The sequence below is a fragment of the Bubalus kerabau genome, chromosome 4 (assembly GCF_029407905.1).
Source record: "Bubalus kerabau isolate K-KA32 ecotype Philippines breed swamp buffalo chromosome 4, PCC_UOA_SB_1v2, whole genome shotgun sequence".
NCBI lineage: Eukaryota > Metazoa > Chordata > Mammalia > Artiodactyla > Bovidae > Bubalus > Bubalus kerabau.
In genome coordinates, this window is record NC_073627.1 from 7,725,814 (window position 1) to 7,750,163 (window position 24,350).

Below are 24,350 nucleotides of genomic sequence, written 5' to 3' on the forward strand. Positions count from 1 at the left end.
CAGGGGAAGGCAGTCAGATCCAAAGTCCCTTCCTTCATCGAAACCCAGGGGACTTGTGCAAGTTACGCAGGCAAGGCCAGAGACCACAGAATGTCTTGTGGGCCTGGCACAAAATCTGACCCAGGGCCACAGTGCTTCTGGAGCCGAGTGCATCTGCTCAGGGGGCTTCCCTTCTCCCCCGAGGGCGCCCCTCCCCGCCAGAGAGCGAGTATGTCCTTGTGTCCTGTCCCCTCTGGGTGTGAAAGGAGCCTCTGCCCCGACCACAGCCTGAGCTCAGGCAGAAGGGTGATGACCCGAAGGATGGGCTGACATGGGCGCCAAAGAGCCCAAACAGTTCCCTTCCGGTTCCCACCCAGCCTCGTACAGAAAGCACACAGTGAGTCCCTACAGCCGACCTGGTGTTGGGGACAGCTTGCCCTCGTATGACCTTCAGTGGAGCAGGAAGAGGTGGCTCTGGTTCACAGAGCAGGTGTGAGCGGCCTGCCCCAGCTCCTCCTCATCCCCCAGAGATTAGCTGACACCTGGGCCAGAGAAGGGAAGGGTCATGACTGTGACTTGACCTGAGCGGGGTCATGGGTTGACCCCAGGACCCTCCTTGCGCAGAAGGAGAATTGGATGAGGACTTTGGGGTTACAGGTTTTCCTGCTGGCCTGGGCTGTCAGGATAGGAAATAAGGTTTCTGTGATGATAAAAGGGACGGACACGTTTTTGAGTGATTCCTGCGGGACAGACCCTGCCGTGTGCTTCTTCAGTTCAGTTCAGTTGCTCACTCGTGTCTGACTCTTTGCGACCCCATGGACTTCAGCACACCAGGCTTCACTGTCCATCACCAATTCCCAAAGCTTGCTCAAACTCATGTCCATCGAGTCAGTGATGCCATCCAAACATCTCATCCTCTGTCATCCCCTTCTCCCGCCTTCAATCTTTCCCAGCATCAGGGTCTTTTCCAACGAGTCAGCTCTTCGCATCAGGTGGCCAAAGTATTGGAGTTTCACCTTCAGCATCAGTTCTTCCAAAGAATATTCAGGACTGATTTCCTTTAGGATGGACTGATTGGATCTCCTTGCAGTCCAAGGGACTCTCAAGAGTCTTCTCCAACACCACACTTTAAAAACATCAATTCTTCTTCACTCAGCTTTCTTTATGGTCCAACTCTCACATCCATACCTGACTACTGGAAAAACCATAGCTTTGACTAGATGGACCTTTGTCGCCTTTTTAAATAACATCTTATTCCATGTCCCCACGCCCATGAGCATCTCTGATTTTTAAAGGTGATGAAACAAAAGCACTAAGAAGCTAAGTGACCACCGCAGGCTCACCCAGTTCAGGACAGGGCCAGGAGTTGAGCCCAGTGCAACTCGAGGACTGAAGCTCTTTCAGAAGGAAAGCAGCAGCCCCCTCCCTCTCTCCTGTTCTCTCCAAGGGATTAGAGCTTTGCAGGCTGAGCTGCCACTCCCAGCCCTGACCTGTGTGTCCTGGGAACCTGCCCAGTGGCTCTCTGTTCCCAGCCAGTCCTATTCTATAAGGAACGATAGCCCAGCCACTTGTTCCTGCTTTTAGGGCCAAGAAACTGCCTGATCTTCAGTGTTCTCAGCTCAGGCTAAAGTTACCCCATCAGCTCCTCCCAGCCCTCCTGAATCTCAGGGTTGGGGGCTGAGGGCAGCCCAGCTCTGATGACCCAACCTACAAGGGCACTGGGGGTTGAAGGAGGAAGCTGGAATCTCTTAGGACCCAGCTCCCCGCCTGGAGCACCGGTGCCCAAGCTGGGATGGGCACGCAGGGCCATTCGTAATCATCAGCCATGGCACACTGGTTCCCCGCTTGGAGAGGAGGGTGCCATGCCCCTGACAACCGCCTTGATGGATGGCCTACGCCTTGCAAGTGAGGGAACAGGGCCACTCGCAGGGCCCTGAGAGCAGCAGGCTGTGGGGGGGGGGGGGATCTGGAGCCAGGCCCAGAGCTCAGGGAGGGAGGTGGCACCAGGCCCCTCCCGGGCAACGCATAGTACAGCGCTGGCCGCGGGCCAGGGGCTGGGCTGCCGGCACGGCCCCCGCCCAGGGCACCACTGGAAGGAGTCCACCAGCTTCACCCTTGGCTCTCAGTCGTGGCTCCTCGTGTTTGTGTGCTCCGGGGCCCTCGGGGATCAAGGATGAGGGACCTGGCCTTAGTGGACAAGTGTCCCCTCTCCTCCCGTGACAGCTGTGTCCCTCCCAGGGCCCGCAGAGGAGACAGCAGGGGTCAGGGCTGGGCTCGGGCCTGTGGGCAGAGTCCCCCCACCTTCCAGAGGCGCTCTGTTCTAGCTCAAACTTCTACCAAACGACTGACTGAGTGACCCAGGACCGGAGGCCACTTCCGAAACGCCCCCAGCAGTGCATTCCCTCCCCTCTGCAGGGCAGGCCACCCAGGTGGTCACAGCCCTGGGCAACTGAGAGCTTTTTAAAGACAACCCAGTTTCACACCTCAGTCCTGTGTCTCTTAAGTGTCATGTGCAAATCAGGGCAGGTGACCAAGGGGCATTTCTGGCGGAGCACCCTAGGGGCCTCGCTGATGACTTGTTAACTGTCCTGAGTCTTGGTGTTAAGAGTTTACTTTGACCCCCACACTTGAGGCCTCTGATGTCCCCGGGAATGAAAGCTGGCAATGACGTGACCCCACTGACCTGAGGCTGCCAACTGGACGTGCCTGAGCCGGAGGCCCGTCCTGGTGTGGACTTTACTTTCAACCTGACCTCCTCAGAAAAGGAATCAGGGAGATGTCTCCTCCAAGCTGTGCGCTCAGGGCTCAGGATCTGTACAGAGATTAGGACCTGCCTTCCGCTCCTGTCTGTCTTTCTGCCTTGTCTGTCTCTCCCTCCCTCCCGAGGCAGCGCAGGAGCAGCTCAAGGTGGATCGATACTCTGAGGGTGGAACCGGGCATGGCAGCAAGTGCCGACCAGGGGCCCTGACCCCATCCCGCCCCCTTCAGGCTGACCCTCCCCTCCTGCACCGCGACAGGGACAGCCTGACCGGTTCTTCGAAGCGACTCTGGCACCTGGCTCCCCTCTGTGAGCCCCAGGTGGTCTTCTCTCCTGGCTTGGACCTCCTGAGACTGGGCTCTCCCCATCTACCCCCATAGCTCACGTGGCTGTTAGCCGGTCCTTTCTTTCGTTGTCATTTCTCCCCTTTAAGTTCCACCTGCTGGGCCCCCTGGACTGTAGGCTCTAGAAGGACTAGGACTGTTCCTATTGGCACAGGACACCATCCGCAGATGCCCAGAGTAGTTACCAGCACAGGGGACCCTCAGGACATCACTGCTAAATGAATGAATGAATGGTCCTGGTGAGCCCCGATTCACATAAAACAGGCTCGGTTGTTTTTCCCCCGGGCTGGTGCTGCAGGTATTAAAAGAGAAGCCTGCTGACCCCACTTGTTACCCTGCAGCTGCCCCTTCCGAGGCCGACAGCCGCTCCTCGGCGACGTGTGTCAGGCCCCTAGCTGCACCCCCACCCCCAGGGCTGCCTCCCCAGCAGCCTGGTGCGGGACGCAGGTGGAAGTGGATGGATGTGGCCTGCAACCCCAGCCATCACGCAGGCTCTCTGAACGCAGCCTGTGAGGCTCGGAGAGAAGCCCAGCCCGCCATGTGTGCCCTGGGGAACTGCAGGTTCTGCCCGCCCAGACATCAGGATGCTCACTGCCCTGTCCCCTCTCCCACATGGCTGCAACCCGGGGGCGCGAGCTGTCCGTGGCGGCGCCCAAGCCCTGGGCGTCCGGTGTGCACTCAGAGCCCTGCTCTCCTGGCCGCATCTGTCGCTCACAGCCTGTCACCCTCGTTTCATCTTGATTTACGATCAGACCCGATGAGTTTTTGGAGCAGCCATCTCCTGGGGACGGGACAATCAATCTAGGAGACAGCTGTTGAACTCTGCTGCCCTGGCCACCCCGGGGGAGGGAAGGGCCCGGAGGGAAGGCGTGTGGTGCCCAGGGCAGGACCGGGCGGCTCTGGGGAAGTTGGACCTCGAGCCCCCAGCGCCACGACCCCTCAAGGTCAGAGCCACCCGTCAGGACCGAGCAGGTAGCTCTTTCTGAAGTCAGCAAGCCAGTTTCTGCCTATGTTTCTTACTACGTCTTGGCGATTTAGAGCTGAAGAGGAAGATGAGTAGAGACGCGCCAGCCAGCCTCCTAGCTGGAGGGAGCAGGGATAGGCTCACATCCAAACAGCCAGCTTCTCCTGCCTCCTGCACACCCAACAGACCCAGAGCCCCTCAGCCAAGTTCAACAGAGCTCTGGAGCGTTTACCACGTGCCTCTTTCACAGCACGCACCAGCCTCGGCCTGGGCCAGGGGTAGTGCCAGTTCACCACCAGACACTCGGGTGGTGGCAGGACTGACTGAGCTCCTGCCTTGTAGCAGCTGCCCTCTTGGCCTTGGCCCTGCCTCAGGTGGCCGACCTCTGCTACCAGAACTGTCAGCTGCAGCCTCTTGACTAGCTAACTACCAGGTGGGCCCAGGGCCAGCTGTAGCCACCCCACCCGCTCAGCTCTGTTCCGTAACCCTCTCTGGCCCAGGGCAGACTCCCTGCCTAGTTGCTTCAGTCGCGTCCGACTCTTTGTGACCCCATGGACTGTAGCCCACCAGGCTCCACTGTCCATGGGATTCTCCAGGCAAGAATGCTGGAGTGGGTTAGCATGCCCTCCTCCAGGGGAACCTTCCCAAACCAGGGATCGAACCCATGTCTCCTGTGGCTCTTGCATTGCAGGAGGATTCTTTACCACTCAGCCACCAGGGAAGCCCAAGACTCCCTGGCACACGGGGGACTCCACCTCCACCCTGTCCGGCCTTTCCCCTGGGTCCCCCCACCCCCCGCCATCATATCCTGCCCCAGTGCACTTTCTGGATGCGGCTCTCCTACACAGATCTCTGACCCGCGCCCCCCGCCCGCACCCTGCACCCACCCCGAGAAAACAGACGAGCCAGACCACCGGGGTCTCGGGTGTCCCCGAGGGGGGAACTGGGTTGCCGCTTCCCCTTGACTGACCAGTACTGGCAGGACCTGTGATGCCTTCGGTCATGGGGCCCCCGCAATCAGGAGCAGCAGGGATGGGTGCTTCTGAGAGCCTCAGAAACAAATCATCGTCTTTATTGGCAATTTCCACGGCCTGTTTCCTGGTTCCCCTCCTCCCGACTGGTGCCCGGCGGCGTCGACAGCTCCGATTAAAAGTAACAGATGACAGTTCCATCCGTCCTGCTCCCAGGTGTCACTGTGGGCAGACGGCAGTCTGGCTTCCCGGGCGTCCTCAGAGAAAGGGCTCCCTTCCGGGGAGCGGACGGTGTGACCTGGCCTGAAGGGCACAGTGGGGAGACCCCCAGCCTCCCACCTGGGAGGAGCCCCGAGCCTGCGACGGCCTGGCAGGCAGGAGCCACGTGGCCGGCAGCCAGGTTCTTCAGCCACTGTCCCTTCACCTCGCTTGCATCACTGCCCAAGAAATGTCAGGTGTCACGGTGGGCTTTACCTGAGCCGTGGGGGCCCAGGCTGGAGGGGCTGTCAGGTCTGGTCTGAGCACAGACAGCAGGGGTGTGTGGACCCTGGCACTGGAGATAGGAATGCCCAGGGTCTCTGGGTGTGCGGAGTGCCTAATGGTGGCCGTTCTGGGAACTCTGAATAACAGATTCGGGAAGCCAGAGACTCGGCGTCCACAGGATCAGCAAGGGTGTCTGTCTTCCAGGCGCTGATGTTCAGGAGCGCCGGCTCGGGGTGTGAGGGCCGCTGTAAGAGTGCAGCCAGCCCAGAGCTCTGTCTGCTCTCAACAGAGTCCCCAATCCCCTTCTCTTTCTGCCCCACACCCGGGGCAGAGTGGCTTCCTGTCCAGGAGAACAGAGCCACACAGCCTCGGCCTCTAGCCTTGGCCTCAGCTCCCCCAGCATTGGCCCCCAGTGCTGTTTCTTGCCTCGAGTGACTCTGGGTCCCGTCCTCCACCCAAGGCTGCCATCCTCCGTCCCTCCTGCCCAGGAGGACGGCTCCTCCCAAGGGCTCCGTGCCCTCCACCCACACCCCCCCACCCTGATCCTCAGACAATCCAGTCTTTTAAACCAAAGGAAGAAGAGCGACCAGCACCCTGCTCCAGGCCTCCCCCTGCCAGGAAGCCTGCAGGAAACCCCTACCCCCGGAGCCCTGGGGCCCATAGGGAGCCTGCGCTCCTCTGAGGGGACTGATCGCCCTCCTGCCGTGCCCAGCCACTCCCCCAACACGCACCTTCCTGTACCTGCGGGTGGGGGGAGTGGGCGGGATGTCCCCAACAGCAGCAGCCACCGCCGGCCTGCCCCCGAGGACGACTCGCCCAACCTTGGGAATCTTAATGTGCTTTCTCTCGGGGGCTCGGGTCCTGCCGTCGCCACCCCCAGACCCGAGACAGGCCCCGGGCGGGGCTGCCCCTCCTCCCTGCCTGCCTGACCCCCGTCCTGTCTTGCAGCTTTTGCCATCATGATCGTGCTGGCCCTGGTGCGCATTGCGCACGGGCGCGGGGAGGGGCACCCGCCGCTGGCAGACCTCTCGGGCGTCCGGAACCTGCTGGGCGTGTGCGTCTACTCCTTCATGTGCCAGCACTCCCTGCCGTCGCTCCTCACCCCCGTCTCCTCCAAGCGCCACCTCACGCGCCTGGTCTTCCTGGACTACGTGCTCATCCTGGCGTTCTACGGGCTCCTCTCCTTCACCGCCATCTTCTGCTTCCGTGGCGACAGCCTGCTGGACATGTACACCCTCAACTTCGCGCGCTGCGACGTGGTGGGCCTGGCCGCCGTGCGCTTCTTCCTGGGCCTCTTCCCCGTCTTCACCATCAGCACCAACTTCCCCATCATCGCCGTGACCCTCCGCAACAACTGGAAGACGCTCTTCCACCGCGAGGGGGGCACATACCCCTGGGTGGTGGACCGCGTGGTGTTCCCCACCATCACCCTGCTGCCCCCCGTGCTGGTGGCCTTCTGCACCCACGACCTGGAGTCCCTGGTGGGCATCACGGGGGCCTACGCGGGCACGGGCATCCAGTACGTCATCCCGGCCTTCCTGGTGTACCTCTGCCGCAAGGACACCCAGCTGGCCTTCGGCTACGGGACCATCAACAAGCACAGGTCCCCCTTTCGCCACACCTTCTGGGTTGGCTTTGTGCTGCTCTGGGCTTTCTCCTGCTTCTTCTTTGTCACCGCCAACATCGTCCTCAGTGAGACCAAGCTCTGACGGCAGGACGTGTCTGGTGACGAGAGGGGTAGGAGCCCCCCACTGGCAGAGCCCAGAGCTTGTTGCCTCCCTGGGCGCAGCGGGGCGGGCAAGACCCAGGCTCTTGGAGAGGACCTCCTCCCCACCCAGGATTCTACACAGCCTGCACCTCACCGAGGTCGCTCTCCTCCAGGTCCTCTTGCCTGGGGCTGCCCCCGACCAGCCGAGTCCCACAGCAGGGCCACACAGCTGCTCCGAGGTTCTAGTCTGGCTACTGGACTCGAGTCCTCTGCTTTGGAACGGTGGAAGCGCAGCGCTGGCACGCTGCCACTATTTATACCAGACACACGTCCCCCAGCCTCTCTCCCAGCCCCTCCTGCATCTTTGGGAAATCCGCTCCACCAGGCTAGGCCCAGAGCCCTCCTGTCCTCCCCACTGGGCCTGGCAGGGCTCACCTTTCTGCCAGGCCTGGAGGTGCCAAGCACCTCTCCTAAGGGAGTGCCAGGCCAGCCGGTGACAAGGACTGGATGTGCTAATTGGTCCCAGGGGCCCCAGACCAAAGCAGTGAGGGCCACGCGAAGGGCACCAACATCTGTCCCGGGCTCCTGAGTCCACGATGACTCTGGAGCAGCGGGCAGAAGCAGCCCTTTCCTCACAGACACAGCAGCCCACACATCCCTGGAAGGGATCCCTGGGCCTCCTGCAGTGCCAGGGTTGGGGGGGGCACAGGCCAGCATACAAGGGGCACTGGAGGGGAGTGGCCCCCGGCTGTCACCACTGTGGCTGGGAGCACCCCAGGCATGTAGCCCATGGTTCCCACCCTGTAAGAGAGGTCGGGCCTGCCCCCACTCCATCACTAACAGGGGCTCCCTTTCAAGCCAGGCTGTGGGTACTACCCGATGTCCATGCTCCCCATGTCCCTTGGGTGCCGTGGGGTGAGATAGGGCCCCGCTCACCCTTCCCATGGAAGGAGGGCCAGGTTCCCAGGCACCTCACCAGCTCCACGTGGTAACCCCCGCCCCCACAATCATGCATGCACCTGCTGGGCCAGCCTCCCTGGGAGACACAGGTGACTCGAATGAACTGCATTTTCAACGTGCCTTCTTCTGCTTCAGGACCCGGGGGCTCCTCCTGGCCCTCCCTGGCGAGCCCCCGGCCCTGGGCCTAATCCTCCTGTCCTGGAGCCCAGAGCAGTGGACAGGAGCAGCCTCTGGGGTGGGGTCCCTGCCCCTCCGTCCTTTGATCTCAGTGCCTTGCTCTCTCCAGGGAATCCCGGCAGCCTGCTCCCCGCCCCCTCCGCCCCCGCGCATCTCAACTGTCTTCAAACTTTGGACAGAGCGTGGACGCCAGGTCTTCTGAGGCCCACGGGTGGTCTCGGGGAGGGGAACACGGGCTTTGCAAGAACACGGGGAGTCCGTGGGCGGTCCCAGCCCTCCCCGGGGGGAGCTCCCGGCCTGTGAGAGTCCAGTGTCTCAACCGGCCGCGACCTGCTTTCTCACTCTTGTCGCGCATCTTCCGTCCTCATAGCTCGTCCAATGTACTGTTCTCTTGCATCCTCCTGGAAAGATGCCCCTTCCCCGTTTGCCTCCCAGGAGGCCTTGCGGGGTGGGCGGGGCCGGGATGTGTCCGCCCCCTTGGGCGGGGACCCTCTCTGGGGCTGCCCAGCTGTTTTGCTGAAATGTCGATTAAAACGTCTGTGCTTACCCTTCTCCAATTACATTTTCCTCTTGCTTAAGGACAAAGCGAATCAAACCATCCTGCCGCCTCAGGCTCCAAACCAAATTTTGGACACAAATTTATTAGCGTCGTAAAGCCAGGTTGATTTATGTGGCAATCTGGAGCTGACAGCCGCGGAGTCGGACAGCCGCGTTCCGCTCCGCCTCCCAGCCGAGCAGCCACAGTCCCGGAAATAAGTGGCCGGAGGTGTCCACACCACTGATGGCAAACCAGGCCCCCTACCCCTGCCGGTCTGGGCTCCTTTGCTCCTTGCTGTTTGCCTAACGTCTGTCCTGTTGGAGGTCAGATGGGGTCAGCGTCCTCTCTGCTGCTGATGGCCCCGGGGAACGGGGGCTGAGGGCCTGACAGCTGGCCGGTCCCCAGGTGCTCACCTTGCCCGTCCAGCGCGTTCCGCTGTATTGACACCGCTTAGGGAGGTGGGCAAGTGGGGTGATGGCTTCTAGTCTACAGACGGCCCTGGGGTCGGTGGTGGGGAAGCTAGAAAAGGATGCCAGCCTGACCTGGCTCGGGTCCAAGTTGTCATTGCGGAGGAGACCCCAACCCGATGCCATTCACCTGCCCTGGCTGCCCCAGACTGGCCCTGAGGGCAGGCCAGGTCAAGGTGGGAGTCAGCCTACTCTGTCTGTTCCCCGCAAAAGTACTGAGCCTCGTGCCAGCAGCTCCTGGCTGTGCCCTCACCTGAGGCCAGAGAGGCGGCTGCAGGCTTACAGATGGGGCATATGGCGGATGACAGGCCAGGAGGCACTGCCAAGTGGTGGGAGGTGGGCAGCAGGCACCTTGCCAGGCCCTCAGCCACACAGCTGTTCTTGCCAAAATGGGGGTGGGAGCAGCCTCAGCAACAGGCAGAGGCCAAAGGCAGGTTGGGGGAGGGCAGGAGCAGCCCCCCACCTCCCTGGGGAGAGAGCTCTCCCAGGGGGAGAGCCGGCAGTGTGTATGGCACTGGGCCAGTGAAGGCTAAAACCATGCTTCTTGAGAGACCCCACCCCTGATCGGGGCTGACACCTGGCTCTTCTGCAACCAGGATCCAGAGCTGCAGGTGGGAGCTGTAGGATCCCGCCTCCCCAGGGCCTGGGGCTCGTGGTGTAGACTGCAGAAAGGGAGGTGACATCTCCTGAGTGCCTGGTGTGTTCCAGGCATGGCACTGGGCACTCTCCATCTGGACCTTAGCGGCATAACTTGCAGGTTAAGAGTGGAGACCAAGAAATCGGACCTGCCACTTGCAGGCAGCAGCCCCCAAGCTCTCTCCTCCTGTCTTTTGTACCTGCATCCCTGACCTGTATGGGAGCTCAAGTCCAGTGTACTGATGCCCAGTTCCCTTGTCCTCACCAGACATACTGCACGTATAGCCATGTCCCTCTAGACTTATCAAAGACCCCTGGTCTGGGTCCTCAGGCACCTAGTTGGTTTCATAGCCGCCTAGTGAGTCAAGTGTCCTCTTGTTGGCAGTTGCCTGCCACGATTCAGAAACAGGAAATGCACTTGAATTCTTTAGGGCTTTGGGGAGGGGGGAATCTGGCTCCCCAACTTCCCCTGCAAACTGAAGGGCAGCCTTCCCCCTTCACAGCCCCAGACTCAGCCCAAGCTGGGGAGTTCTGGAGCCAAGACGGAACCGAAGCTCAGGTATCCTGGCCGAAGCCCTCTTGCCTACCCCTGTCTAAGCTCTGTGCCCCCTTCCCCACACCTGGGCCCCAGGAAAGAGGAGGTGTAGAGGATGAGCCCCTCAGCAAAGACAGAGGAAGAAACGCAGTGACCAGGGCAGCAGGAGGGAGCAGAGTGAGACAGCAAGAAATGTCTGCAGCTGAGACGCGACCAACTGCCCCTCCTCGTGTGTCCCGTCAAAAGAAAAACACAGCATTTGGGTGTCTGGGTTCAGCCGGCTGTTTGTTCCCCAGTCACGCCCTGCTTTACGATGACTGACCATAACCATGGCCTCGCTGCGCTCACCCACACAGCCGGCTCCCTGAGCCCCTGCCAGGCTTTCTGCCCTCCCCTTGATCAGGCAGAACCTTCTCTAGTCCTCCCGCAGAGGGGCAGCAGGCATCTGAACCTGCAGAAGGCACCCTTCCTGCCCCTGCTCCCCCCTAAGACTCACTTCTCCCCAGAATACATTCCTAGAGAAGGAGCCAGGCGGCCAGGAGCCTGGCCCTGGGCGCGGGATGGGCCCCTCCTTAGAGCCAGCCAGCAGCAGGCTCAGCTCCACATGTGGTTCTTAATTATCTTTCCAGTTCTTGGTTATTAATGATCTTGGGCAGGGAGCAGAGAGCAGCTTGGACCTCGCGACCCCTCCCAGCCTCACCTACTGCAGCCTGCTCAGATCCAGAGGCTGGTGCTCAGATCCAGGGGCTGGTGGCCAATGGTTAACCCTCTCACCTCCAGAGGCTGTGCCCTAGCACTCACTCAGACCCACACTCACCACCTGTTGTGGAACTCGCAGATTCTGGATCTGAATCTGTGAAAATCCATGGGGCAGAGAAAGTGAAACTGACTTTGGATGGGGGCCCCCCTAAACTGGTGGTGGTCAGGCACTCCAGCTGGGAATGGAGGAGTATTAGAAATTTCCCCCACTCTACTATTTTGGCTGCTGTTATCCCTAAAGCCAAACAAACAAACAAACAAAAATTTCCAGTTTTCGTGGCTCCAGTCCCAGGTAGTGGACTATTTGGAGACTGGTGAGGGAACCCAGCCTCCTGGAAGCCAGCAAGGAGGAGTGGTGAGGGTAAGAACACGGGGCAGCGGCTGCACATGGCGCTGCCGGCCTCCTCCCTACGACATGGAGTTAGTTTCTGCCCTGCTTCACCCTAATTGTCAGGACAGAAAGGCCTCAGGCTTCACATGCTCACAGTCAGAAAAGCTCTGCTGGCACCAGTGTTTGCAGAATGGATGGAAGAATAATTCTGGCTTCAGTCATTGTGGGGCTAAATGTAATCACAGATGTGAAAGCACAGCAAACGGCACTCAAGAGCCATGTTTTTAGATGGTTCACAGCCAATGACATGAGGCAGAGGAAGGAGGTGGGGCTGGGAGCCCCAGAGCGGGGACAAAGAACTGAGATGTGGGACAGATTCTCTGACCTGGGGGTCCTCCCAGCCCCAGGAGTCCTGGCACCAGCGAAGCTGAGCTGTGCCTGACCCCAGAAGCCCACCCGGGCCAGGCTTCCAGAACCGGCAGGCAGTCTGAGCCCAGCACAGCCACTATGGAGTGAATACCGCTGGCCAGGAAAGCCCCGCAGACCCCCCGGACAGACCTCCCTCCACCATCTGCACCATGACATTGTCGGGCTCCCATCGGGGCCCCTGGCAGAGCAGGGCACCCACAGCCCCCTGGGGTGAGCCCTTGTTTTCAAGGACACTGAAGGATGAACGCCATCCATCAACCACCAGAGCCCCCTGCTGAGCACATTTGTCACTTCTGGCACCAGGGTGGGAGGGAGCTGACACTGAAAACCAAGTGGCTTCTGCATGGAGTCTTCACTCAGCCTCGCTTCCTGGGTACTCCCACCAAGGGAGCTGCCCACCTGCTGTAGGCAGGCACCTCACCTGGGATACTCCCATGATGCTCCTGTCACCTAAAGGCTGCTGTGTGCCCCACTCTGGGGATGCAGAATGAGGCAGTCAGGGCCAGTGGGTTGTAAAAGGTTGGTTTAATGTCCCAGCACTTGGAGAAAAAAAAAACTCCAGCCAGAAGGAATAAGAACCACGACAGCCCTGCCCCAACCCCAAGTTCCAGCTTACACGCCTCCCACACCAAGCCCCCGGCAGCCACGACCAGGGACCGGCTCACAGCAGGGGAGGGAGACACCACTGCTCCCCCTATGACTCCAGGCCAGGTGGGAAGGGATTTGCATAAGAAGATAGCAGAAGCCCAACCCGCAAAAGGACTGCGGCCGCTGAGGTCACCGAGCTGACCATGAAGATATCATCTGTCACTCGGTTGGATTTCAAGACAGAAGCCAAGAAAGCCAGAGACCACCTGCCCTCTAACTGCTGGCAGCGCCAGGCAGAGGATCCAGCTGAACAGGAACCAGAGGACCTGAGCCCTCACACTTCTGACTCCAAGCTGGAGATCCGCCTCCAGGTGCAAGGCCGTGGAAAGCCGTGGGTCCCACAGGCCGCCCTGCTGACCCCTTCCAGTTCCCCACTGTTGCTGTATTCTGGGCTCAGCCCCAGGGTCCTGTCCCTGTGCCCCGGAAGCCCCCAGGTCCCGGGGAGCCAGGGGCCGTGGGCGGCACAGGGTGGGAGGTGAGAGCAGACAACTCCCCAGCAGAGCGGCAGGTGGGCATGGGCGTGGAGGCAGGCGTGCTGTCCGTGCGGCCAGGCGGGGGGCCCGGCCCACAGCCCCTCCTGGCAGGCCTCGCGGTAAGACGGCAGCCGCATGGACTGCGCCGGTATCAAGCGCCCGCAGGCCGGGCGGGCACACCGAGCGGGCCCAGAACTTGGCCGAGTGAAGGCTTCGGCCACCGAGCTGGGCAGAGACGCGTGGCGAGGGCGTGACCCCCGGACCCAGGCCGCGCGCAGGAGGGCCTCCCGCCGAGCCAGCTGCTCCGGCCCGAGCAGCGGCAGGTCCTCGGGCTCCGGGGGCTCCGGGAAAAGCGGCAGGAAGGGGCGTCCGGACCGGTCGGCGCGAGGGAAGGAGCTGTAGTGGCCGCGCTCGGGCGACAGGGGACGCTCCGGGAGCGCACGCCGCTCGGAGGCCGAAAAGCGCCGCCCGCGGCGCCCGGGCCGCAGCGGCCACCGCGCCTCCCAGGCCCGCCGGCTCGCCTCCCGGGAGACGTCGGGGAGGGCGGGCCGGGGCGTCGGGGGGCGGCCCGAGGGCTGCGCGGCCCTGCGCCCCAGCGCGGCGCGGCCCCCGCCCGGCGGCCTCCAGCCCGTGGGGCTCGGCTCGCGGGGAGGACCCGGGGTGGGCGGCCGCGGGCCGGGGCAGGCGGGCGGCGGGGGCGCAGGGCGGCCGCCGCCCCAGCTCTCGATGGTGCGCGTGGCGCGGTCCAGGGAGCTGCTCACCCCTGCCGTGGTCACCATGTCGCGCGCCGCCTGCAGCATCTTGAGCACGCTGGCGTGGGCCGAGCCGGCTGTGAGGTCGGGGCTGGGCGGGTGCGCGGGGCTGGCCAGGCTCTGCACGCCGCTGAAGCAGCTGTAGATACCCTGGGCGGAGGGAGGGGACAGACCCGCCGTGAGCCGCACCCTGCCCTCCCGGACCGCCCCCACGCAGCAGCCCCTCGCCCAGGTGGGATCCATCAACTCAGGCATCTCTCAGTCCCAGGAAGAAACTAACATTTGTTAGGCGCCTCTTATGTCCCGCTGGGAGCATTTACAGAGGAGCTCTGAGGGGCCAAGAGATGAACTCCTTCTCCTAAACTCACACAGCTTGTAAATGGCAGGTCAGCCTGGCTCCAGAGTCCTGCCCTGCCTGTTGGAGAAGGGCTCTGCTTCTCATCTGCTGCGTGATGCTGGCAGGCCATGCCACCTCTCCAGACCTCAGTTTTTACATCTGTAAATGGGGCCAGGGGCCAGCTGGGTTGGTGCCCCTACAGCTGGGGCCTGGCTAGGGCGGGGTGGGCACCCACCCTGCTGAAGGCCAGCAGGAAGTCCAGCCGGGACGTGTTGGGCACGGAGTGGCGCAGCTTCCAGTAGACCAGGTGCTCCCAGGCAAAGACCAGCAGGGCCAGCCCCATGGCCACAAGCAGCATGTAGAAGACGCCCGCCATGTTGTCGATGTCCAGCTTGCTGCTCATCACTTCGTTCTTCTCATTCTGGCAGATCCCAGAGAGCCACACCGTCTCCAGCTTCTGGGTCTCCCCTGGGGGTGGGGGTGGGGGTGCACACCTGGTTCAGGGAGGACACTTCCAGCGCTCAACTACGCCTGGAGTGAGGAGGGGTCTGGGGCCAGGGTACCACCCACATGTAGGACTACACAGGGATCCAGCCTTACAGGGGCGGATGGGGGGAGGGGAGTCAATAAAGAGGAGGGAGGAGAGCAGAGTGGGAGCTGGGGGTGGGGGGCAATGCCAGCCTCTGACACACTCACCTCCCACATGCCCAGCAAAGGCTTATTGACTGGGTAAATGTTATCATTCATTTATTCGTCAAAGACTTATTGATCACCTGCATGCCAGGCATGGAGCTAGGCACACAGAGACAAAAGAGCTAGGCCCCCAGGGAGGCTGAGAGCACCTTCACTGTTATCACTCAAATTATTCTGCATCACTGATGGAAAACCAGTTTATCTAACTGGGACTCTAAATTCAAAGCTGTCTCTGGGTCTCAGAGCAGCCCAGCTGGGCCGCTCACAGGTGTGAGCTCTTGGTACCAAGGCCAGCCTGGGCCAGGGCTCTGGGATTAGGCTGGCTCTTGGCACCATTCCCAGGGCCTCTCAAGATGGAAATGGAGAGAATTTCCTGACTGTCCAGTGCTTAGGACTCCATGCTTCCACTGCAAGGGGCACAGGTTCAGTCCCTGGTCAGGGAACTAAGATCTTGCATGTCCCAAGGTGCAGCCAAAATAAATTAATAAATAAAAGATAGCTGTTGTTAAAAAAAAAAAAAAAAGATGGAAATGGAGGGGAGGGGTCTTGGGAAAAAGTAAAGGAGTTCAGACACCCCACCCACCCCCCCACCCCATCCCCGCTGTGGCCTGAGTTCCCTCCTTCAAGGACTTCCCAAATATTTCCTGCTCCCTCCTGGCCAACTCATCCCTCCCCAGTCTCCCTCCAGTGTTCCTAATACCCCCACCCAACTACTGTGCCAACCTCCCACTCCCAGAGCCTCTCTCCCTGCCCACAGGTGCTGGGCACTCAGAGAACAGCAGTGGAGATGCTAACCAGCCCCCAGGCAGCTGTCCCAACCCAGGCTTTGTCAACCACGTGGGACCCACCCCAGCCCCCACCAGAGGCTGCACCCACCATCTCCCAGGAACTGTAGGAGCGCCAAGTCTATGGCCCGCTTCCAGTGGGAGTCCTTCTGCATTGCGATGCCATAGCCAGTGGTGGCAAAGACCTTGCCAGAGCCGATGGTGACCAGCTTGCAGCCCTCGTCCTTGCCCGCCATGTAGTTGAGGACAGCGGCGTCATAGATGAAGGCGTCCAGCTTCCTGGGGGACAGGCTGAGCCCTCAGGCCGGCAATCAAGCAAGGCGCGGGGCACCGAACCCAGGGCCTGACGGGGATCTGGGCCATGAGAGCCCGCGGGCCACTACCTGGGGGTGGGAGGGATGGGCAGAGCCTTCTCCTCCCTGGGGTCCTGGATGCAAAGAAGCCCCCTCCCACGGCTTGGGAACCCCACCTCCCTCCTCTTCAGAGAGGCCAGGGGGTCTCACTGCCCCCGGAGGACACGTCCTGTCTGCCCTCCGGGCCCCTAAAGACCCTAAGAAGGTCATAACCAACACTTGGGGTCAAGGCTGAACCCTGGCCAGTACCATAGCTGCACCCCTGGGCTCTGGTGGGTGTCCATTTCTGTCTCACTCTGCCCCTCCCCAGGAGTCCTACCGGGCAACCCAGCCTCACCATCCCCATCTTGGGTCTCTCGGGGAGACACGTGGGTAGAGACAGTCAGAGGGTGGGAGCAGGACTGCAGACCCACCCCATCTTGAGGCTGGTCAGCGCATCCTCCACCGAGCGCTGGTTGAACTTGACCATGTGGGTGTGCATGTCGCGGTAGTTGCTGCGGATGTTCCGCTCCGTGCTGCCGTTGGGCACCGTGCCAAAGCGGAAGGGCGGGTACTGATCCTGTGGCCGCTGGAACTGCGGGCAGAGGGCAGCTGTCGGCATTCCTAACCCTTCCTCCGACCTTCCAGGCGCCAACACCCCCGACCCCATTCCCGCAGCCTGGACTCCGCACAGGAATGGCAAAACTGTCTTAGAGACTGACTGCACCAGGCCTGTGTCTTAAAAACAAAGACACGGAGGCCAGGGCAAGGAAAGATGCACTCAAGACACTAAGTGGACTCAAGCCATTTCTCCCCTCCCCAGGCTCCCCGGCTTCTTCCTGCTCCCACCTCCAGTTCAGATTCTGCTGACTCCATCTGTCCTGTGTCCCACCCAAGGCCTGCCCCTGCCTGCCTGCAGCATCCCCCGCCCTGCCACCCTCCAACATCAGGGGCTGCAGAACCTTCTTATCACTGAGTCCAGACACGGTGTCGATGTACTGCTCCTGGATCATGAAGGCGGCCAGGTTGGCAGTGTAGCTGGCGAGGAAGATGACGGCGAAGAACGCCCACACCAGCACCATGATCTTGCTGGTGGTGCCCCGGGGGTTCTCGATGGGCACCGAGTTGTTGAAGACCAGCGCCCAGAGCAGCCACACGGACTTGCCGATGGTGAAGGACGGGCCCCCAGACCCTGGGGGCGAGAGGGCAGACGCTGGGGTTCCTCTTGCCTGGCACAGAGGGCATCAGGTCCAGCCCACCTGAGTCCATGGCTCCTGTCTCCACTAACCCCATCCCTGGCCATCCCCACCCCAGAGCACATCAACTCACTTTGCTTCTCCCTCTCATGTATCTGATGGGTCCCCTGCATGTTGTCTGAAGGCCAGGAACCCCCACTAGGGGGCATTCTCTGAAAGGCTCCCCCCACCCCACTCCCCCATCTCACTCTCTAACCTCCCCCACCCCCTCCACCGGAAGCCCTGAGCCCACCCCTCCGGGAAGCTCCAAGCCTGCTCCCTCCTCCCAGGCCCAAGTGGGAGCTTACTCTTGCCGCTGGTGAGGTTCTGGTTGTAGCTGACGGGGCTGAAGTACTCGAACATGAAGACAGTGATGGCCACTACCGTGAGGCACATGACGAACATCATGACCCACACGGCAGGGCTGTAGGGCTCTGGGAACAGAGGGAGGCGGCTCAGAGGAGGCCTGGGTGCAGGCAGGTGGGTCCACGTGGTCACCAGCCCCTTGGACGGAGCAGAGGGGTCTCTGACTCTCAGAGCAGTGGAGCCCCAGGAGAGATGCACCCCTAGGGAGACCAGGCTCCCCAGCAAGCTTTGGTCTCCCTTCTCCATCTGCTCTGGGACAGGGTCCTATCACAACAGTGCTTGCCCTCCAAGGGCCCACCCCAGGCTCCACACATCCACTTGGGGGTCCCTCCACACCACCCTCGCCACCCCACCCCTGGCCCCAAGCCGCACCCAGGAAGGCCGAGGGGGAGACGGTGCCGTTGCTGCGGGCCACCATCACGCTGATGCCCGTCTCCACGAAGGGCACGGAGAAATCCACAATCTCAGAGCGCTCCTCATTGATGGTGAGGGAGCCAATGGCCATGTCCGCCCGCTTGTAGTACACCTGAGGGTCAGGCCCAGATCGGAGAGGGGCTCCCGCTCCCCTCCTGGCCCCCCTGCCAGCACCCTCCACCCGAGTCCTCAGAGCTCCACCCCCGGAGTCATCCCTGGTGCCAATACAGTCCCCGTGCCAGCTCGGAGACCTGTGGGAGCTGGGCCTGGGTCTCACCCTGACGGAGCCCCAGCACAGGAGGAAACACCTAAGGAACCATCTGGGCGTGGCTGACAGATGTCGGGGCGGGGCGGGGAGGCAGGCGGGGGGGCTCGGGCAGCCTGGGGGCGGGCCTACCTCCCCAATCATGCCGTTCCACACACCGCGCACCCTCTTGCCATGCTTGCCGTTGGTCACCAGGTACAGGTCGTAGGAGAACCTGACCACCCTGGCCAGCTTCTTGAGGATGTCGATGCAGAAGCCCTTACAGCAAAGCTTGGTGTAGGGGGCCGCGTCACCGCTGCTGCCACCGAGAAAACCACTGGGGTCAGAGCCAGCGGCTCTCTCAGCCTGGCGTGTGGACCCTGCCCCCATTCCCGAGCATAAGACACACACTCGCCCGCCATCACTCAGCGGTGCACAGTTCACATCACACACACCGCCCACCCCCGTGTGTTCTGGCGGACCTGAAGGTGTGGTTGCTCTGCCGGCGGCAGGGCACAGTGTTGGGCACGCAGCCGCCTGTGCCAGGGTCGGGGCTCTCCACGATGACAAAGGGTCGCTCCTCCAGCGTGGCCACCGTCAGGTGCCGGCTGTCCACCACGGGCTGCAGGGAGGCACTGTAGCGAGGCCACACGGGGTACTTCATGTGCAGGACGCCGTGGTCCCAGCGCCCCACCTGCAGAGGGTGACCGGCCTCAGCCTGGGACCTTCAGCCCTACTATGCCCATCCTGTAGGTATGGCTTCTGTCAGGGGGGCATGCCAGGACCAAGAATCCCCCACCACTCCTAGGATCACATGGGACAGGCCAGAGCAGGGCCTGGGGCAAGAGAGTTTGGAGAATAGGAGAGTCAGAGCAAAGGGCTGGGCACGCCCAGAAGGGAAGACCTCCCTGCAGCCTCCGTGGCCTCTGTTCCCCACACTCTCCAGTCCAGCTTCCACACTTCCCTGCTGCTGGGCCAGGGTGTCTTCCTCAAGCCCAGACCTGAGCCTGTCTCTCCACACTCATTCCCTGGACCCTCACACAAAGTCCTTAGGCCAGCACTCAATACCCTTCACGTTCAGGTTCAATTCTCTCCATCACCCCTTCCTTCTTGCCCAGTCTCCACACCCCTGAACACATCGATTAAAAATGCTTCACATCCTTCTTCCCCTTGGTCTATATGACACTAGTATCCCTTCTGGGTGGGCTCCTACTCAACCGTCTATAACCCCCAGGCCAAATGTCCCAACTTCTGAGAAGACTTCTCCAGTTTCCCCCTTTGAAGGCAGAATCAATTTCTGCCCCTCCTCTATACTCCCATAATGCTTTGCAAACCTTCTTTCATAAGCAAGGATCTCCCCAAAGTCTATTTGTTTCCATCCATCTAGCCAACACAGCTGTGGGTTACTCCTCCAAGGGCAGGACTGTGTAATAAGAGTGCTTAATAAGTTCTATAGTGGCGGGAGGCCGGGGTGGTGTGGGAGCCCAGAGCAGAGGTGCCTCACCCACCCTGGGGGACCTGGAAGGCTTAGTGGAGATGTTTCAGCTGAGACCTGAAGGATGAGGGGCCGGATAAGGGGCAGATGGGACTCTGCTCAGCTGTGGGGCAAGGAGGGGGGACACAATGAAAGGATACCGAGGGCCCCTGGGCTCACCCCCTTCTCACCATCTCCCAAAGGCGGTGCCGGTTGAGGGCAATCACCACCATGGTGGGCTGGACCAGGTACCCACCAGGGCTGAAGGAAAAGTCCCGGCCCTCCCAGGTGACATTCAGCAGGTGCCTGCGAGGAGGGCAGAAGCCAGTGTCCCCTGAGTCCTGCCTGCAGCCCAGCCCAGACCCGGAAGTACCCTCCCACCTCCTGCCTCATCACCACCACCAGCAGGCCACATTTGTGTATTTACTGCTCTGTTTCCTTACGTTGACCCCCGAGGTCCTCACCACACTCTCACACCCCGCTCTTTCCTCAGATGAAGAAACTAATGCCCAGGGAGGTGAGGTCACTCGGCCCCAGGTCACACAGCTAGTGCGAGATGTCACAGCCAAGCCCAAACTCCCTGCCACCACGGGCCTTGAAGCACCCCCCTCACGCCCATGCCCTGGGGAGGTGCCTACCTGTAGAAGGCCTCCCGGGCAGGGCTGAGGGGCCCATGGTGGGCGCGGCAGTCCCCAGCCGGGGCGGGCAGCGCACCGTGCTGGCGCCGGTAGCCATGAGCGCCCAGGGCCAGGATAGCCACGCCGTCTCGGACCTTCTGGCGCAGGCTGAGGCGCCAGCTCTCGGTGACGACACTGATGAGGCCCACGGGGAAGGCGGCAGGGGGCGTGTCGGTGCTGCCCAGCGCCAGGCTGGGCACCAGCCACACGTGCCCGGGCCCCACCAAGCCAGCCTGCGCCGCCTCGGCGAAGAGCACCTCGGCCTCCTCGCGCGAGCAGTAGGCCACCAGCACCGGGGCGTCGAGCTGGCGCAGTAGGCGCTGGGTGTGCTGGCGCGCCCCTCCGGGGCCCAGCTCCAGCGTGAGCACGTCCAGCAGCCGCCAGCTCAGGTAGCTGGCGTCGGTGATGGCGCGCACGCCCTCGAGGAAGAGAGCGTGGCCGGGGTGCAGGCTGGTGATCACGGCGAAGGCGCTCCAGTCATACTCCTCCAGCACCTTGAACAGCACCTGCAGCTGCTGCTCCAGGGACACGCCCAGCTGCAGGAAGGCGGAGCCCGACTCCTGCGGGGCGGGGGCGTGGCCTGAGCGGGGCCTGCCCCGCCCCTTGGTTAACCCCGCCTCACGCCTCTACATCGGAAGGTGCTGGGCATCCCGGGGGCCCCTGTCCCTACTATGCCTTTCATCCCTATCCCCGGTCCCGCGCGTGGTTCCCAGCCCCTGCTGCCCATGAAAATCCCCTGGAGAGCATTTTTTAAACCTTGCTGCCTGATCAAGTCTGGACCGCAGACTGGCAGGAGCAGCGTCACCTGGGCGCTTGTAGGAAATGTAAATTCTCTGGGCCAATGCACACCTGCTAGGTCAGATTCTCTGAGGATGGCGCCCAGGAATCTGTATTTCAACAAACGCTTCAGATGACTCGAGCCCACCAGTCCCGGCCAGCTGAATGGGCCTCTCAGAAACGGTACAGTGGGCGTCTGTATTTTTCTACAGCACTGTGAGAGTGGAGAGTCACCCGTGCTGAGAGATAATGTCAGGCCCAGAGGCAACTGGGAAAGCTCCATCCTCTACGGAGCCCTGGCGATGAGAAAGTTCCTCCCCTCCCCTGCGTTGGCCACCACAAAGTGCCCTGGACCTGCCAAATCTAGCCTGGACTAGGGCAGTCCTCTCCAAGCTGTGGGTTCCCTGCTGCCATTCCACCCCACCACGATTTCACCACACTGCGACTGTCCCAATCTTTTTAAAAAGCAACTCCATGAAAACCCTATAAGACAAGCAAACCAGTTGCTTCAACAAACAACTTTACAAGAAAAAGAGAGATGGAAGAGGAGACTTGAGACGGAGACTCAAAAGTCGTACCAACCAATCGCCACGTTGGACACTAGTTTGGCTCCTGCTTCAAGTCAACAGATTTTGACATAAGCATTTATGACATTTATGAGACAACGGGGGAAGATTTGAACACTGCCTGGATGTGTTTTGCTGCTAAGGGATTTTTATTGTTTTTTAGATGGGATGATGTATGGTGGTTTTATTATTTTGTAAAGTCCTATCGTCTAGAGTTGTGTACTGAGGTATTTATGGATGAGATAAACATTGCATCTGGGTTTTGCTTCAAAATAATACAGAAGAAGGGAAAGTGAGTGGGGGTAAGGATAAGGCATGGTGGGCTTGGGTGGGATAGGGGTTGCTGCTGCTGCTGCTGCCAAGTCGCTTCAGTCGTGTCCGACTCTGTGTGACCCCATAGATGGCAGCCCACCAGGCTCCACCGTCCCTGGGATTCTCCAGGCAAGAACACTGGAGTGGGTTGCCATTTCCTTCTCCAATGCATGAAAGTGAAAAGTGAAAGTGAAGTCGTTCAGTTGTGTCTGACTCTTAGCGACCCCATGGACTGCAGCCTACCAGGCTCCTCCGCCCATGGGATTTTCCAGGCAAGAGTACTGGAGCTGGGTGCCACTGCCTTCTCCTGGGATAGGGGTTACCTGGGATCATTAAACTCTTCTATTTTTATGTATGCTCAGAATTCCCCATAATAAAAATATAAGCATAAAAGACGGGCAAATAGATCAGTCTCTCCCCTCAACACCTTCAGCTCCTCGCTTTCTTAGGGTGAAACCCAAAAGTCTTCCCATGTGGTCGGGACCTCACCTCCCTCCCCAGGCTTCTCTCTGTTCCTAAACACTCTGCTCCTCCTCACCTCCGAGCAGCCGCACTACCGTGAACTGCCTGGAACTGCTCCCTTGGCCTAGGACACTCACTCCCACTCCACCCCCCCAACACACACAACTTGTCAACCCCCCTCACCCTCCAGGTCTCAGTTTGGGTGTCACTTCTTAAGAGACCTTCTCTGACCAGCCCGGACCCAGAAGGGGCCCTACTGGACTCCCATGTGGCATCCGTGTTTGTTCTTCCAGACACTGATCCCAGCTGTGACTGCAGGTGAATGCGTGTTTAGAACTTTCTCCCCCCGAGACAGACAGAGAGGGCTTGCCTCCCCCAGGTCTCAGGCAGTGAGACCCCACAAGTTCTAGCCTGCCGGCCAGCTACTTCAGATCCCATGCCCAGCCTGGCCTTCGAGCTGGGGTCTGGAGCCTGACCAAGAAAGTCCAGAAAAACAGGGAGAAGGCGAGCCAGGGCTGTCTCAGAACCCGAGGTGGGTTTTCCACCTGCCTACCCCTCATCCAGTCACACATGTGAAAGCAGCTCAGAAAGTTTATCTTCTAGAACATAGAATCATCATTCCCACAGCTTTCCCCTCCCTCACCCATGTCTCTCCCAGTCCCAACATTCTTGCTGGGCCCACCCCAATTCCACCTTTCTAGGACCCAAGCATCTCCCTGGCCCAGACTCAGCCCACACTCCCAGCCCCAGCCTGGCTCCAAGCTCAAGGGATGGGAAGACATGACTTTGAACGGGCACCTTGGGGGTGAGGACCACAGCAGAGCCCCCACTGATGCTGAGGATTGGCACGTGGGTCTGGGAGGAGATGAAGTCCAGGATCTGGGCCACGGCCTCAGTGCCCACGTTGTCCTCAAAGACGATGCCATGGACGCGGGCAGCCCCCAGGAGCCCGCAGATCTGGGTGAGGAGACTGCTGGGGTTGGAGTTGTTGACGCCCACACTCAGCGGCTGGATCTCCAGGGGCAAGTCCAGGAAGCTCTGGGGGGTGAGGCGGGTACGGGCCTGGGCCTGCGGGGACCCCGAGCTGCCAAACACCACGGCCACCGTCACAGTCTGCTCTCCCTGCCCAGGGCCCAGCCCTGCCCAGGCCCCAAGGAGTGAGGTAAGCAGCAGGGCCAGGCCCAGGGCCACCCCCATGTCCACCGGAGAGTCCTGCGGAGAGAGCAGGGTAGGCACAGGCAGGGAGACAGAGGCATGGAGAAAAAACAAGAAGGACAGAGAGGAGGCGAAAGCCAGAGTCAGAGGGACAGACAGCCAGAGGATGAAAGAGAAGAGGGAGGAGCCTCTCTCCACAGAGAGAGGCGGACAGACACAGACAGACACAGAGAAAGAGGCAGAGAGGTTAGCTGAGGGTCCACATGCAGCCTGGAGACCGGGGTCTGGGCAGAATGTGGCCTGGACAGGTATTCATGACTTCCCTTCTGCTGTTGAACAGCATGCTTGGCTAGAAAGGCCAGACCTTTGAAACCTATCTATCTGGGCTCTGCCCCAGGGAGGTACACATCAAATGCTAATCTGGTACCAAGTGCATGGATTAGAGTCAGGGAGACCTGAGTTCAAGTCCCAGTTCTGCCACTCACTGACTGTGTGATCTTGGGGAAGTTGCTTGGCCTCTCCGAGCCATGATTTCTTGCCAGCAATAATCACAGGACTACTTCACAGCAGTGAGAGGGCTACCCACTGTTATCAGCATCCTTATTTTCT

The 24,350-nt window shown here is 60.8% G+C and overlaps 2 protein-coding genes across 4 annotated transcripts in view; one reads left to right on the forward strand and one right to left on the reverse strand.

Moving 5' to 3' along the window:
- TMEM104 (transmembrane protein 104) overlaps nucleotides 1–7,421 on the forward strand; it is a 53,053-nt gene extending 45,632 nt beyond the window's left edge. For all 3 annotated transcript variants that reach the window (XM_055575076.1, XM_055575078.1, XM_055575077.1), the window contains exon 10: nucleotides 6,448–7,421. In XM_055575076.1, coding sequence (XP_055431051.1) covers nucleotides 6,448–7,208 — 761 coding nt within the window. In that variant the 3' untranslated portion in view covers nucleotides 7,209–7,421. The remainder of the gene's footprint in view (nucleotides 1–6,447) is intronic.
- A 5,298-nt stretch (nucleotides 7,422–12,719) lies between these two features.
- On the reverse strand, nucleotides 12,720–23,783 carry GRIN2C (glutamate ionotropic receptor NMDA type subunit 2C). The gene is made up of 12 exons (XM_055575074.1): nucleotides 23,385–23,783; nucleotides 20,431–21,029; nucleotides 19,984–20,098; nucleotides 18,801–19,012; nucleotides 18,472–18,637; nucleotides 18,033–18,186; nucleotides 17,603–17,728; nucleotides 17,022–17,251; nucleotides 16,494–16,654; nucleotides 15,819–16,006; nucleotides 14,485–14,717; nucleotides 12,720–14,062 (listed from the first exon to the last, which is right to left on the reverse strand). Exons 1-12 carry the CDS (start codon nucleotides 23,781–23,783, stop codon nucleotides 12,962–12,964), a joined length of 3,684 nt encoding a protein of 1,227 aa, XP_055431049.1. The 3' UTR covers nucleotides 12,720–12,961.
- Between the last annotated feature and the right edge of the window lie 567 nt (nucleotides 23,784–24,350).

Bases quoted from the DNA above. Each gene is read 5' to 3' on its own strand.
- GRIN2C (XM_055575074.1), bottom strand. From the start codon at position 23,783: ATGGGGGTGGCCCTGGGCCTGGCCCTGCTGCTTACCTCACTCCTTGGG. The intron at 16,655-17,021 runs GTTCTGCAGCCC...CTCTGCCCGCAG, and splicing joins CTGGACTCAGTGATAAGAAG to TTCCAGCGGCCACAGGATCA. The intron at 14,718-15,818 runs GTGGGTGCAGCC...CCCCACCCCCAG, and splicing joins CCTACAGTTCCTGGGAGATG to GGGAGACCCAGAAGCTGGAG.